This window comes from Fistularia commersonii, chromosome 11, assembly GCF_037954325.1.
Source record: "Fistularia commersonii isolate RoL2024-O1a breed Wild chromosome 11, RoL_Fcom_v1.0, whole genome shotgun sequence".
Lineage (NCBI taxonomy): Eukaryota > Metazoa > Chordata > Actinopteri > Syngnathiformes > Fistulariidae > Fistularia > Fistularia commersonii.
The window spans coordinates 19,090,722-19,105,623 of NC_141294.1; the positions used below are offsets into that span (position 1 = coordinate 19,090,722).

Consider the following 14,902-nt stretch of genomic DNA (forward strand, 5'->3'; position numbering starts at 1 on the left):
CTGTATTAATGGCACCTGTTTGAACTGGTTATCAGAATAAAAAAAGACACCTGTCCACAACCTCACAGTCACACTCCAAACTCCACGAGGAGAAACCAAATTGTAGACCTGCACCAGGCTGGGAAGACTGAATCTGCAATAGATAAGCAGCTTGGTGTGAAGAAATCAACTGTGGGAGCAATTAGTAGAAAATGGAAGACATACAAGGGACTCAAATCCTGCAGTGCCAGACGTATCCCCCTTCTTAAGCCAGTACATGTCTAGGCCCGTCTGAAGGTTGCTAGAGAGTATTTGGATGATCCAGAAGAGGATTGGGAGGATGTCCTTGTCAGATGAAACCAAAATAGAACTTTTTGGTAAAAATTCAACTTGTCGTGTTTGGAGGAGAAGATGCTGAGTTGCATCCATACCTACTGTGAAGCATGGGGGTGGAAACATCACGCTTTGGGGTTGTTTCTCTGCAAAGGGACCAGGACGACTGATCCGCGTACATGAAAGAATGAATGGGGCCATGTATGTGAGATTTTGAGAGAAAACCTTCCATTTGCAAGGGCGCTGAAGATGAAACATGGCTGGGTCTTTCCGCATGACAATGATCCCAAACACGCCGCCGTGGCAACGAAGGAGTGGCTTCGTAAGAAGCTTTTCCTGGAGTGGCCTAGCCGGTCTCCAGATCTCAACCCCATAGACAATCTTTGAGGGAATTGAAAGTCCTTGTCGCCTTGGCGACAGCCCCAAAACATCACTGCTCTAGAGGAGATCTGCATGGAGGAATGGGGCAAAATACCAGCAACAGTGTGTGAAAACCTTTTGAAGACTTACAGAAAATGTTTGACCTTTATCAGTGCCAACAGACAGTAAATAACAAAGTATTGAGATTAACTTTTGTTCTTGACCAAATACTTATTTTCCACCATCATTTGCAAATAAATTCTTAAAAAATGGGATTTCCTAGATTCTTACCCCTCACTCTGTCTCTCATAGTTGAAGTGTACTTCTGATAAAAATTGCAGGCCTCTCATCTTTTTAAGTGGGAAAACTTGCACAATTGGTGGCAGACTTAATACTCTTTTGCCCCACTGTACCTTCCTACTGGCTTCTGCAGCTCAAGGGAACATCTTTGTTTATCTCTTCACGTAACACATACAAGTTGTACCGCTACATTGTTTTGACAAGACAAACGTACATTTTTGAGTTAGCTGTTGCAAAAATTGCAATCATTTTGTCTGCATAAAACAATTTACACGTCCGGACAACAAATGGTCTCCAGTCCATTGATGGTAAATGATGCGCCCCCCGGGACCCGGACGGCCTCTCGCACCGCCTCTGCTGCAAGACGCACGGCGCATCTAGTCGCGTCTTTACGGTAGCGGGCAGCACCTGCCGCAGCCTCCCGGTCACAGGCGGAGAGAGACGCAACGAGAACCGGACGCCTTTTTTTGTTCACCACCGGGATCGGCGTTTATTCCCCCCGCTCCCTCCAAAAAAAGAAGGAGAAAGGAGAAGACTTGGAGACGCGTTTACGGTAAAGACGCGTTTTATTTGGATCCTCCGCTAAGACCGTGTCTAAAACCGGAGGCGGTTGCATAATCCCCCGGTTTTCCCGTTAGAAGTAATCCCGGTCCGCTGCCCCCCTTCCCCCATCCACGTCCGTTTTCATGCCCGATCTGCAGCGCTTCCCCTTCCCCTACCGAGGCATGAATCCACTGCTGGGGGGGCACGCACACATGCACGCGCACGCGGACCTCCCGCCGCAGAGCCCCGGTCACCCGGACTCGCCTTCGGGCCTCCTCCCGCTCCCGCTCCCGGAGCCGGATTTCGTTCTCGGGGACCCGGACGCTGCATCCCCCCTGCACGGTGAGGATCCGGAGCATGCGTCGGGTGCGGCCCCGCCACCGCCGCCGCCACCGTTCCTCCGGCACTACGCTGGGCCCCACGGGGCCCCCGGCGCCATGGCGCTGCGCAACGACCTGGGCTCCAACATCAGCGTGCTCAAGACGCTCAACCTCCGTTTCCGGTGCTTCCTGGCAAAAGTGCACGAACTGGAGCGGCGGAACAAGGTGCTGGAGAAGCAGCTGCAGCAGGCGCTGCGGGCCGGCGCGCACACGCAGGAGGCCGGCGTTCAGACGGGCCAACCGGGGCCCCCGCGACCCGGGTACCTGTCCTTCCACAACACCAACAATTCCGCCCGGAGGCCCACCACGCTGTTCACCGGGGCGCCCCCACCTTCCTCCGGGACCCCCGCCGTCACCGTCAGCCAGGCCTCCCCCGGCGCGGACCCCCCCGGCTGCAGGGGTCCCGCGGGACCCCCGCGCCTCCTCCCGGGGACAATCTGGTCCTACAGCCACGGCCGCGGAAGGGTCGGCGGCGGGGAGCGGCTGACGAGTCCCGGGGTGTCCTGGGTCCACCCGGACGGGGTCGGGGTCCAGATAGACACCCTGACCCCCGAGATACGGGCCCTCTACAACGTGCTGGCCAAGGTGAAGCGGGAGCGGGACGAGTACAAGCGCAGGTAACGGCCGCCATTTTACCGGAAACGCCAGTTCCGAACCGGAAGAAGGTCATTCGAACCCCATTTATTTGAATTGGTTTTTTTTTTTGTTGTTTGTTCGCGTGCTTGATTTGATGATGCTGATTGGACAGTAAAAGAGTGGAAAAAAAACCCGGAAGCAAAACAAAACAAATGACCTTAATACTTCTAATAGACGCGCCCGCTTAAAAAGCAGAGAAATTGTTCCGAAATGTGGTAGAAGTTACCGACTAGCCAAGAAAATGATACAAAGAGCAAAAGCGAATGCAAACATAAACAAATGTTCAACTACTAATAGAACTGTGTACAAAGAGGCTGTTTTTTCATCCAGTGCAGAATTCTTGGTGAATCTAATGGACAAACAGGTCACACACACCCTTTTTTTGTCTGTCCTCACACACATACACCCACACTCACGAGCACGCACTGCAGAATCAGCTGTCTGAACCAGAACCTTCCTTGACCACCTGTGTGACCTAGAGGCATCAGCTGCCGCTATACACGCACCAGCACGTACACACACACACACACATGCACACTCACAGACGGTCTAAATATAAAGAATGAAGGGCATGAGTTCCCGTCAGTCACGTGATCCGAATTAGCAGGACAGAAATAATCAGGGGAAAATCCAGGTTGACTTTTTAGTGGGTAACAGTGATGATGCCATCACCAAGCCCCCTGCCACACACACACACACACACACACACACACACATACACACACACAAAATGTACAAACAGCTGACAGCATGGCTTGATTGACTGACTGGAATTTATGATCTTTTTAACGCATCTCCACATAAAACATTGACACCTATTTTTTTCTGTTCCTCAATGTTTTATTTATAATATGAATCAGTTTTGGGAAAATCCTCCCAAATCACGCTCTGCATTGATGAATGAACTGTGTATTTATTGGACCAACGAGTCAGTTGGTGAAGGGGGTTCCTGTTCCTTCCGTCTGATTCTGTGTCTTTCTCCCCCAACGCCCAAAAGGGAGCTGGTCCTCGTCCGTGACCTTCGATCCCCCAAAGAAATGAAGGACACGGGTCAGCCGATGATCGCGTGCCTCGTGGGCCTCGTGCACTTTTCTGTCCAAGTGTTCAGCCGTGCGTGTCGTAAAGGCAGCACAGTGGGCTCTTTGTGATCGGAGGAGGGTGGTGTGTGTGTGTGTGTCGCCATCGACCGAACCAAGGCCAAACACGTGCCTTTGCACCACAGGTGTGCGATATCTGACGTCGTTGCCCTTTCGGTTGGCGGCAATGAACTCCGTCCAAAAAAATGCACATTTTAGAAAGGTGTGAGTGCGTCGCCGGACAAAACAAGAAGCTGCACCTCGCAAGAATCGGCGTCTCAGCTCAAGCGATTCGGCACCGTTCCGACCCCTTTGCTCCAACCCCAAGCTCCTTTAAAAGCCCTATGTCACAATTTAACCCCTGACTTGCTGAACCAAATGACACAGCAGTTTGTCAGGACACTTGGCTCCTGTGAGGATCACGCCATCCCAGAATTTTCACATCGTCACGGGGCTCTGCCATACCACTTTTTTTTTTTCCCCTTCCCAGAATCCAGATTCTTAGTCTCTGATGACTCATTCTGCCTTCATCCCCCCTCCCACAAGCAAGCTTATTGCCCCCACCACAAAATAACACCAAGTATTTTGTAATATATGCATATACATAATAACATTCATATTTTTAAAATTAATTGCATTTCAGCAATATCCAGATTCTGTCATAAAGACCGGGTAAAGTGCCCCCCCCCATGCCTCTCCTCCCCCTTGTCCTCCCCCCGCCCTGCACCCTTCGCTGTATCTGCAATGCAGCAAGTGCTGCCTGCAGCTGGATGAGGGTGTGTGTGTGGGTGTGTGTGGGTGGGGGTGTGTGTAGGAGGGGCTGGTTAGCCGGGGTTGAGGGGGGGGGGCGGTGTGTTTTCTGACTCCCTGCAGGATTCGTTTCTACATTCCGTGCGTTTTCGGAATCCTTGCAGGTCTCATGCATCCCCACATTTGGAGCAGATTTTACACCCACGCACACACACACACACACACACACATATTCATGTGCACGTACTTAAATGACTTGCTCTTGAGATTCGTAAGCCAGTGATCTCCAGGGCAAATCAGTTCGTCCAGCTGTCACGTGGGCATTTTCCGTCACCGTAAGCCAGAGTTGTTGTCCAGCTGGTCCCCCCTGGTGGCAAAGCGCAAAGGTTGTGCAGAAGTTATCGTTTTAATGAAGTAATTTTTGTAATATTTTGTAATATATTTGTAATTTTATATAATATCTGATGGATTTTAATTGTAATGTAATATTATTTTAATTTGAAAATGTGTCAGCATTTTTTTTCCCCATTGGTCAATCTTTGCTTGTGGATTTTATGTTGTAACTTTTTGTAGATTTTTCATTGCCGTCATTTTTTGGGGGGGTACTTTAAAGAAAAACGTTCTTGTAGATGTTGAGGATTAACACACAATTCTTTTGTAGATTCATTTCTAATTTCTTTTTTGTCAGATTGTCTGTCATGCCACTTACTGATTATTATTGTCATTATAAAGATATAGTATTTATATGACCATAGTTATAAAGTTATAATATCCATACCTATAATGTTACTGTGTAATTAAATTATCATCATGACTTGATTTTCTTTATAAAAATGATAACTATTAAAATGATTAACATAACAGCAACAATAATTATCAGTATTACTATGATTTAATAATATTACTACTAATAATGATAATTAATAATAACAATAATTATCAAAGCAATAGTAATGTCACCCATATTATTATTAATATTGTTATTTCTAATGCATTATATTGATCTCTGATGGCACCTGAGTGACTGTTGCTGCTGTTTCCTAGATGGGAGGAGGAATACACCATGAGGATGGATCTGGAGCAGAAGATCGCTGACCTGCAGGAGGTAGTAGGCGTGCATGTGGGAGCGCATGCCCGTGTGTGTATGTGTGTGTGTGTATGTGTGCGAGATGGAGATGCGTCAGCGGTTTGGCTCATTAACAACAACTATAACAGCATCAGCTTGACTGACGGTGTGTGTTCGCCTGCATTTTAAAATCGACATGTCGGGTTTCAGCGTCCAAACCCCGCCCCCTTCCCCTCGCCGCCGCAAGCCACTGACCGACAGGAAGCTGTCTGGGTCCATCAGCAATACTAAGACCATCCATTGGCTATACCTCAAAAGTGACAGCGGTCAAGTTGACTGTGTGTGTGTGTGTGTGTATTTGGTCACCTGATGTCATGAATTGTTTTATTTGTGTAAAAAAAAAAAATCACAAAGGGGCAGAAGAGGCTGGGCAGTAGGAGCCTCAGGTCGCATGTGATGACCCTACATGTGTGTGCGTGCTTTTGTGCATCGGTGTATGTGTGTTAGTGTGTGTGGTGTGCGTGCGGGAGTGGGTACGGCGTCTCGTCTCACACATGAATAAATAAACAGTAGGACGTTTAAGGTCCCATCAGGTCGTCTTTACTGCGGATTTACAATCTTTGAGTGGTTTGAGACTTCCAGTTCCAGTAAAGAGTGTGTGTGTGTTTGTATGTTTGCTTGTGTATTTGCATATGTGTGTTTGGTGGCATTGGTGTATCCTGTGTTGTGTGACTGTATGCGTCTGTATGTATGCATTTGTTTGCTTATATGTTTATATGCATGTGTGTGAATGTTTGCGTTTGTCCTTCTGTGTGCATTTGTTAGTCCTTGTATGCATGAACGTATGTGTATTTATGTGCGTCTGCGTTTGTATCAGTGTTGTGTTTGTATGCATGTATGTGTGTGTGTGTCTATGTTTGTGTGTGTTTTTGAGTATTTTTGTATGTCTATGTTTGTCTTACTCTGTGTGTGTGCATGTTCGGTGCCTGTATGCGCTTGTGTGTTTGTATGCACGAGCATGTGTGTATGTATGCATTCATGTTTATCCGCCTGTTGTGTGTTTTTGTTTGTCTGTCGGTGTGTTTTTGTTTGTCTGTCGGTGTGTGTGTTTGTGTGTGTGTTTTTGTTTTTTGTTTTTTGTTTTGTATGTTTTTCTGTTTTTGTGTGTCTGTGTTTGTCTTTCTGTGTGTGTGTGTGTGTGTGTGTGTGTGTGTGTGTGTGTGTGTGTGTGTGATTGTGTGTGCATGTTGTTTACATGCGTGTATGTGCTTACCTTTGTCTGTGTGTATGTTTGTATGCGCGCACATTTTTACATGTATAAATTTGTTTGTAGATTTGTTTGTCTCTGTGTGTGTTTGTTCCTGTTTTTGTATTTGTGTGTGTGTGTGTGCATGTTTGTGTTTTTTGGGTCTTTGTATGTATGTGTGTGTATCTATTGTCACTGCGTTAGTCTTTCTTCTTTCTCTGTTTGTGTGTGTTTGCTTCACTTTGTGTGTTTATTTTTTGTGTGTCTTTGTATGTGCACATGTGCGTATCTGTGTGTCTGTGTTTGTCTTTCTGTGTGTGTGTGCATGTTTGGATGACTGGGTGTGTGTGTCTGACGTATGCACATGATTAGTCTGTGTGTGTGTGTGTGCTCATATGTGCACATATGCAGTTGTCTATCTGCTTATTTGTGCATTTGTGTGTGTGTGTGTGTGTGTGTTTGCGTGTGCACGTGCACGCAGGACCTGCAGGAGAGTGAAGGCTGTCAGGATGAGCTGGCTGTGCGGGTCCAACAGCTGAAGGCGGAGCTGGTCCTATTCAAAGGCCTCATGAGCAATGTGAGCAGCAGCATCTTCTCCTCTTCTTCTTCCCTCTCCTCCTCCAAAAGGCTGTCATTGTCTTGCGCTCCTTGCCATGTTTTTGCGACAAATCGAGTGATTTCCCGAACGCCAGGAACTAAAATCTACCGAGTGGCGGCTAATCACTCCTTGCCTGTGTTATAACACATCTATTAATCTGCTATTAACCCATTTGCTTGTTAGCATTTCGTTGTTTCCGTCGTCATGAGCCTCGATCTTACATTTGACATTTTTTGTCGCTGTCCAATCTGCAGCGCAGCCTGCATTCGACCAAATCACCGCGTCTGAGCAACGAACATTTATAACCGCTTTATTACTGTGGCCGTTAACGCCATTTAGTGAGAAATAACATCAAAACAAATTGGTTTATGAGAAATGGATGTCCAGCCGGTGAGACATTCAGCCTCTTCTGTATTTGTTAAAATGTTATAAAATGGTAGGTGCTATGTTATTACAATGTAATATATACATATATATTATTACATAGTTATTACACTTTTTTTGCTCTGCGCACAGGACCTGACGGATCTGGACACCAAGATCCAGGAGAAGGCCATGAAGGTGGACATGGACATCTGCCGCCGCATAGACATTACAGCGCGCCTCTGCGACGTCGCCCAGCAGAGGAACTGCGAGGGCGTCATTCAGATGTACCAGGTGAGGGCGCCATTGTTGACAGGTGAATCCTGGCCCTGTGACGGCGGTTCTTCCTATGTTTGACGCCCGTCCCACCCCGGCAGGTTCCCAACAACCAGGCGCCGTTGGCCTGCCGTCGGCGCCCGACCCCACTGTCTGTCAATGGCAGCGACGCTGAGGAACCTGCCAGCACATCGGAGAGTGACGCGGTACCGCCAAAGGACGACAATGACCAACACGGCGCCCCATCAGCCAATCAGCTCAACGAGGAAATGCAGCGGATGCTGAACCAGCTGTGAGTGGCCACTGGTGGTGTGATGTGTATGTGTGTGTGTGTTACGCTCACTCCCCCTCTGCTGTTTTCAGGCGGGAATGCGAGTTTGAGGACGACTGCGACAGCCTGGCGTGGGAGGAGACGGAGGAGACGCTGCTGCTGTGGGAGGATTTCCCAGGATGCACTCTTCCGCCGGACCCCGCCCACCCGCCGGGAGAGGTAGGCGGAGCCTCCAGCACCGGCCAAGTATCTGATTGGCCGCTGCCAGGGTTGGGGTTGGAGGGTGGGCGGTGTTCCACCGGGTCGTCTGACCTCCACTCTGACAGCAAAACTGAGTTACATGGACACATACACACACACTCTAAGATGTGAGCTGATGTGCATGTACATCCCCCATATTCCCCCAGGAGGACTGTCTGGAGAAGGTGATCAGCGACACGGAGTGCCTCTTCAAATCCCGGGAGAAGGAGTACCAGGAGACCATTGACCAGATTGAGGTTAGGACCCCCGGTCTCCCCCAAGGCATCTAATTTTTTTATTAAAAAAAAAGGAAAAAACACAAATATATATGGACATATGATTTATTTTAAACAATTTTAAATTATAAAAATTTTGGCTTCAAATTTATTTTAAACAATTTCTTGCAAAGTGGGTTGGTGAAAAAAAGACAAAGTTTTGAGGGATCTCGTAAAAAGAGCGCTGTCTTTGCTGGTCATGCTCGGTCTGAACAGAAACACTACGGACATGAGAATGGAGTTTTATTTACAGGTGTTGATTAATTTCGATCGCTTTTCACAAAAAGGGAGTCATGGAAGACAATTTGAAGCGTTTCCTGCATTTGAGAGTTGTCCCACATAAGGACACAGTAGTGCCGGCTCCCTCCAAGCAACTTTCAACGTATGGGGGAATAGGGAGGACATATGACTTCAGTTAAGCATACAAGTCCAGGTGCCAGATGAAGTTCAGCCAATTGGAGAACTACCTTTTTTGCCTAATTCTGTGCTCGCACTTTACAATTTTCAAAACTGAAAGTCGGAAGGATATTTTAAGAGTCTTACCGGAGTCGCAGTGCATGCCCGTCCTCTCAAACGTTCATTATTAGATGGTCATCTGAGCTGTCTTTCAGTCTTTATGATGACATCACATGATCAAAAACTAATATATGTGCTATAAGAAAAAACAGAAACAGGAAATTCGGTAGACAAACAATCGCCCGAGCGGTATCGGCGGCAGAGGTGGTATTTGTTTCTAGTATGGATAAATGGGGACGAATGACATTCAAATCAGTATGGAGCGTCCAGAAAGATGAGTGGATGGTGGAACTGTGGGCAGAACTGCCTGGTTTGTACGATGTTGACTCCAACGAATCACGAACGAGTGGAGAAGGAAAAGCAGTAGGCTGAAATAGCGGAAGCTCTGCAAATTCCCGCTGAAAATATTGCACAGTTGGAAACAATTTGCTGAAAGAATCTAGTTGCACTCTTGTAAATAGCAACCTTGTAAGATTCACAGCCTTTGTAAAATCTCATTCTGAGACTAGGCTGCAGCCGCAAATCTCGTCTTTAGATGTGAGCAGGTGTGAGATGACAGTTTACCACAAGTGGTCATCATAGTCAAGGGCTAAAAACGTTCCTGGTTCTGACCCATGTTCTCCCCAGGTTCCATGTTCTGGCCAAGAAAAAAACAGCCAGCAGGTATATGGGAGACTGAATTAGCCAAAGGTGTGAACTGTCTGATGTCTACCTGCTTTAGCCCCGCCTCTCACCCCAGTGTCGCCTGGGATTGGCTACAGGTGGTATCACTGGAATTGATAACATGCCTCACTCAGGGGTGATGGGTTGATGCTAATATTACCATTTCAGCATTAGCTAAGAAGTCCTGAAGTCCTCAGATGGGGACAGTGCCGCAGCTGGTTGCCAGTCTGTCTACCAAAATTTATTTTTTGCGAGAATCTTTTGAATCTTGCGTACTTGCCGTCGGGACCAGGAAGACTCACGGTTGGTTCTACGCCGATGGCTGTTATTTGTCAAGGCAGCTGGCAGCAGGCACCAAAGTAGAGTACAGAGGCAAGGGGCATAGAATACGATGTGTAGTGTCCAAGTATGAGGAAAGTTGAATAATCGTGAAAGGGACGATTGACTGGCCAGTGTCTAATGACTAGACCTTTGGGTTTTACCCGGTATATCTTCACTTCTTGTCCTATCGCTGCAACCTGGTTTCAGATTAACGTTCTGCTAACTCCCCATTCAGCTGGAACTCGCTACGGCCAAGAGCGACATGAACCGCCACCTTCATGAGTACATGGAGATGTGCTCCATGAAGAGAGGCCTGGATGTCCAGATGGAGACCTGCAGGAGGCTCATCACCCAGACGGGAGACAGGTACCACCCCATCCCATCCCCAGTGACCCTTTTGGAACCAATATGGCAGCGTGACCACCAGGGCGACGACCTTGGAAAGTCAGACAATCCTCCCTGATACATCAGAATCAGAATATTTTATTGATCCATGAAGGGATCAATAAAGTATGGGTACTCCAGGCTGGCTCTTCAGCAGAGGCACGTAAAAGGGGCTAAGGTGCACCAGCCTAATGGGGGGAGGGGTGGGGAGAGGAGCGGAATGCATCCTTCTTGTTAGCGTACAGCAACTCCATGGTCCTCTCCCCGTCCTGATGGGACAGCTCATATACTGAATGAAATTGGGCAGTGTTTTTTCTATGGTGACATGACTAAAGTTACCCGAGGTAGCAATGAAGGCACTCAGGTGTTGCGTCTGTGGCCAATAATGCGGAGGGAGACCAACAGTTAACAGTTCATTTTCCAGGCTACATATACGATCTTTGATAGCTATGTGAGTAGGATTGCACCGCTTGTTGTTGACTAGAGTGGCCAGCCCCTACCCTTCTCACTTACCGCTTCCTGGTCCCGTCTCTGTTGGCCCAGACAGAAGCCATCGATGGAGACATTGTACTTGGGAAATCAGTGGTGCTGCCATGTCTCTGTAAAGCACTTGAGACTGCACTCCTGGTACTACGCCTGGCTCCTGGCTAATGCTGTTAGCTCTTCCATCTTGTTAACCAGTGTCCTTATTAGCCAGCACCCTCCATGGGCAATGGGGACACTTTTCACATCACCTTTTCTCTGTAACCCTCTGTTGTCTCTTCCATGTTTCTCTCCTCCACTGCTTTTCCTTTCCTCTGCAACCCTGGTATGTTCTTCTACAGATCTTCTAGGCGATCTTGTAGAATCATAGTGCCCATGTGGATGAAGTGCCTGGCAGAGTGAAGGCAAAAACCTTTTCAATGAGCATCTTAGGAGAGGGAACAGCTTAACTGGGTTGATGAACAAGAGTTGTAGAACCAAATTTTAGAAGATTGATAAAAGCAAGACAAAATCAGAAAATGAGCAGGAGTGACTGCAAGGATGATGGCACATGCACACAGAAGGGGGAAGTGTCCCCAAGTGGCTTAGCCATGGGGCTACAAGTATGGTGCCAACCATTTGTGTGTAGACCCAGATCGATGAAGACTCAAGTGTCTGAGAATCTCGACCAATGGAAAGACCCGCTTCCGACTCTCTTGTTGCTTAGAATATTGAGAACCTCACATTGGCAATTTGCTGTTTATTAGCATCTGACGACATTTTTGGATAATTTTTATCTCTATTCACGAAGCAGAGGGCTAAACTAGATGTTAGCAGTGGAAGGCTAGGTAGGCCTGGAAGTCCAGTCATTTGTTTACATTGTGTAACCATAAGAACAACCCTCCACTTCCTTCTTGCCCAAATCAGACCTGTTCATTGTTTCTCCATCATCAATTGTTCTGTCTAACCTCCCGTGTGTCTCCTACAGCGGCTCTGCAGCGCCACCCGCCAGCGAGGACGGCGACCAGAGGGAGAGCGACAGGAGCTCCGCCTCCCCGCCTTCCTCCTCCTCATCCTCCTCGGGCGCTGGCAAGTCCTGACAGGAGGGCGGTGGCGGGACCTGCGTCGCGCCAAACCACTGCACGGCACCTGTGCACCTGAACCCCAACGACACCCATGTTCCCGCCCGGGACAGCCTCTGAGCCGGCGTTCCACAGAGCCTGTTGGCCAATGAGGGGCCACAAAATTTAAAAAAACAACAACAAAAAAAAAGCAAGTCCTGTCAGTTGGTAATGGATTCTAGGGATTGTAGTTCTTTTATAACTCTTGTCTTTTGCTATGGGTTGAATGCGTTTAATTTATTGAGTCAGTATCTGCCAAGGTGGAGGAAGGCCAGAGCCAATCCTGGCCGACTCTGGGGCGAGAGGAGGCGGGGTTTAACATGGACGGGCCACCTGTGAATCACATCTGGAGACGTCCAACCATTCACTGTCTCATTCGCACATCAGGACAATCAGTCTTCAACACAAACGTTTTTTGGACGGTGAGAGAAACCCAGGCAGGAGAACACGGACAACCTTGTAGGTGTGTCTGGTCGTCTTTGCATTCATCTTCGTCACGTTGTCACTTGCGCCTCAAATAGGAAGCAGGGCGTTGTCAGTCCTTTGGTTCGATCGGCTCTTTGGGTGATGTTTACGCTTGTATATCACGACTCAGCATTTTTACCACCTGACAGCTGCAGATTCAGCACTGGAGGAGGCGAAGCCGCAGCCCCGGGTTGTAAATCATCTCGCAAACTGGAGATACAGAGTAGTGACACAACGCTCGCTCCTGATTGGATAGAAGGGATGGCATGGTGACAGAGAAAGTCACCTCCAAGCAGTTTGGGGGCCTCTCTGCAAAACATCACCTTGAAGGTCATAGCGCCCTTGACATTGATATTTAATCAATTAATATCATTATTTATTTAATGTATTAATTGATCATCTGACCTTTTCAAGATGCCACGTGGAAACGTAGGCTTCCGATCATAACAGCGTATTTCTCCTCCCTCTTTTCAGTGCCAAAGTACCGTGGGCGTGAAAAAAAAAAAAAAAGCGTGTTGATGACGGCAACCGAAGCGGTGAAGGATGTAAATACAACCAAGCTACTTTTGAGCCTCCTAACAGCAGCGATACAATCAGCACGTGTGTAATAACACATCTGTAAATACAAAATGGGAGTTTCCACGTGACTCATCGGGGGGGATGGGAGGGTGAGGGAGTCTGAGACTTTACCTCCTCTTTTCAACAAAACTCACCACCAAAATAAACACTTCGACCACTGCAGTCACTTCAGACCCGTTGATAAACACCCAGGACGTCATCGGTATATTGACACGTGCGGCATAAAAACAAATCACCTGTATTTTTGTTTTTACACACAGTGTGTTTGTATGTGTGCGTGTGGTTTTTTTTAAATTATTTTAATTATTTTAAAGGAGCTAACTGACACTAAACTGGACTGTGGGAAACCCTGCTGTGTTTAAATGAACACCTCCGTTGGTCTGTCAGGGAGACTTCAGGTTGCAAGGTGAAATGTATTTGAAATATTTAAATTAAAGTTAATAAATCACTGCAAGGAAATTCAGCGCGGAATGCAAAAAACGCTTCAAGCCCAAAAAAAAAAAAAAACAAGTGTAGAGGCCCCTGAGATGTCGAAACGCTTATCTGGAAAAACCTCATTTAAAAGGAAAAAAACAACCTCAAAAAAAAAAAATGCAGAAGGTCGACAGCTCATTTCGGGAAACAGCACTGCAAAGAGTATAGACGCAACAGTTTCAGTACTTTTATCTAAAAAGGTCAGGATGTGTAACCTCTAAAAAGTGTGCTTTTTTTTGTCTCGGGGAGGAGACAGCGCCTCTGAAAATAATGTTGTGAAGGCTTAGATAGGATGTATAAAAAAATTCAGCTGCAAGTATATCAACATATGAGTGTGTGTGTGTGTGTGTGTGTGTGTGTGTGTGTGTGCGTGTATGTCTGAGTAAAGACTGCAGCAGGAAGGAAGGAGTAAATTTATACTGCCTCTAGAAACTGCTGGAGTAGGTCAGTCAGGTGTGTGTGTGTGTGTGCGTGCATGTGCACGTTTGTGTGTTTTTGCACATCTTGGGTTGAGTTAATAGGAATCCTTCATCTCAAAATACCATCACCGAGGCATGGCGTGACAGCAGTCGTGTGTGTGAGTGTGAGTGAGTGTGTGTGTTTTCATGCTGAAGTTTGAACAATAATAAAAGATGCACAGGAGAAGCCCTACTGTTTGACCCTTACTGTCGTCATGATAACCAACTGTGGGGGCCATTATAGTTTTACTATGTGGATTAAGCTTTATAACACATTTTAGGATTGAAACACTACACACAATTAAATTATGTAATAATGCTTATATCATAAAAAGCTGCGACAGAAAATAACTCGCAATTCGCTTGGAAGAGGCAGGTTGCCTGGCAACTGGACAAGTCCGCCGCGATTGGACATCACTGTTGCGTTGTATTTCCTGAAATTCATTACTATTCAAAACAATTATGGTTGTAATTAATAATAATAATAATTTAATAGTAACATTAATGTTTGTGACATTCATTTCACTGATTTTCGTGGGGGAAAAGAATAAGAACTACAATGTTAGCACTTTGCGAGCAAGAATGCTAACTAGCTAGATGCGTGTTGTATGAGGGATACGGGGTTAGCATTCAAACTCAGACAAATCTCTTATTTATCAACTACAATTAAAGCCAGCTGCTGATTAGCTATCTGACACTTTAAACCACCAAAATGGCCACTGATGTTGTTCGATCAGTCACTATTTAAAATTTTGTCAACATATCAA

General features: G+C 46.8%; 1 protein-coding gene across 1 annotated transcript; it reads left to right on the plus strand.

The window, feature by feature from the left end:
* Positions 1-1,379: 1,379 nt before the first annotated feature.
* LOC147229952 (non-homologous end joining factor IFFO1-like) lies at positions 1,380-14,319 on the plus strand. Its single transcript, XM_086155732.1, has 9 exons — positions 1,380-2,512; positions 5,402-5,462; positions 7,151-7,246; positions 7,784-7,924; positions 8,008-8,198; positions 8,270-8,396; positions 8,585-8,674; positions 10,428-10,558; positions 12,027-14,319. Exons 1-9 carry the CDS (start codon positions 1,659-1,661, stop codon positions 12,136-12,138), a joined length of 1,803 nt encoding a protein of 600 aa, XP_086011858.1. The 5' UTR covers positions 1,380-1,658; the 3' UTR covers positions 12,139-14,319.
* Positions 14,320-14,902: the final 583 nt, after the last annotated feature.

What these genes read in the sequence shown, in the direction of transcription:
- LOC147229952 (XM_086155732.1), top strand. Translation starts at nt 1,659, where the DNA reads ATGCCCGATCTGCAGCGCTTCCCCTTCCCCTACCGAGGCATGAATCCA. An exon ending in CGGGACGAGTACAAGCGCAG is followed by an intron (nt 2,513 to 5,401) that starts GTAACGGCCGCC and finishes GCTGTTTCCTAG; the next exon opens with ATGGGAGGAGGAATACACCA. An exon ending in CAGCGGATGCTGAACCAGCT is followed by an intron (nt 8,199 to 8,269) that starts GTGAGTGGCCAC and finishes TGCTGTTTTCAG; the next exon opens with GCGGGAATGCGAGTTTGAGG.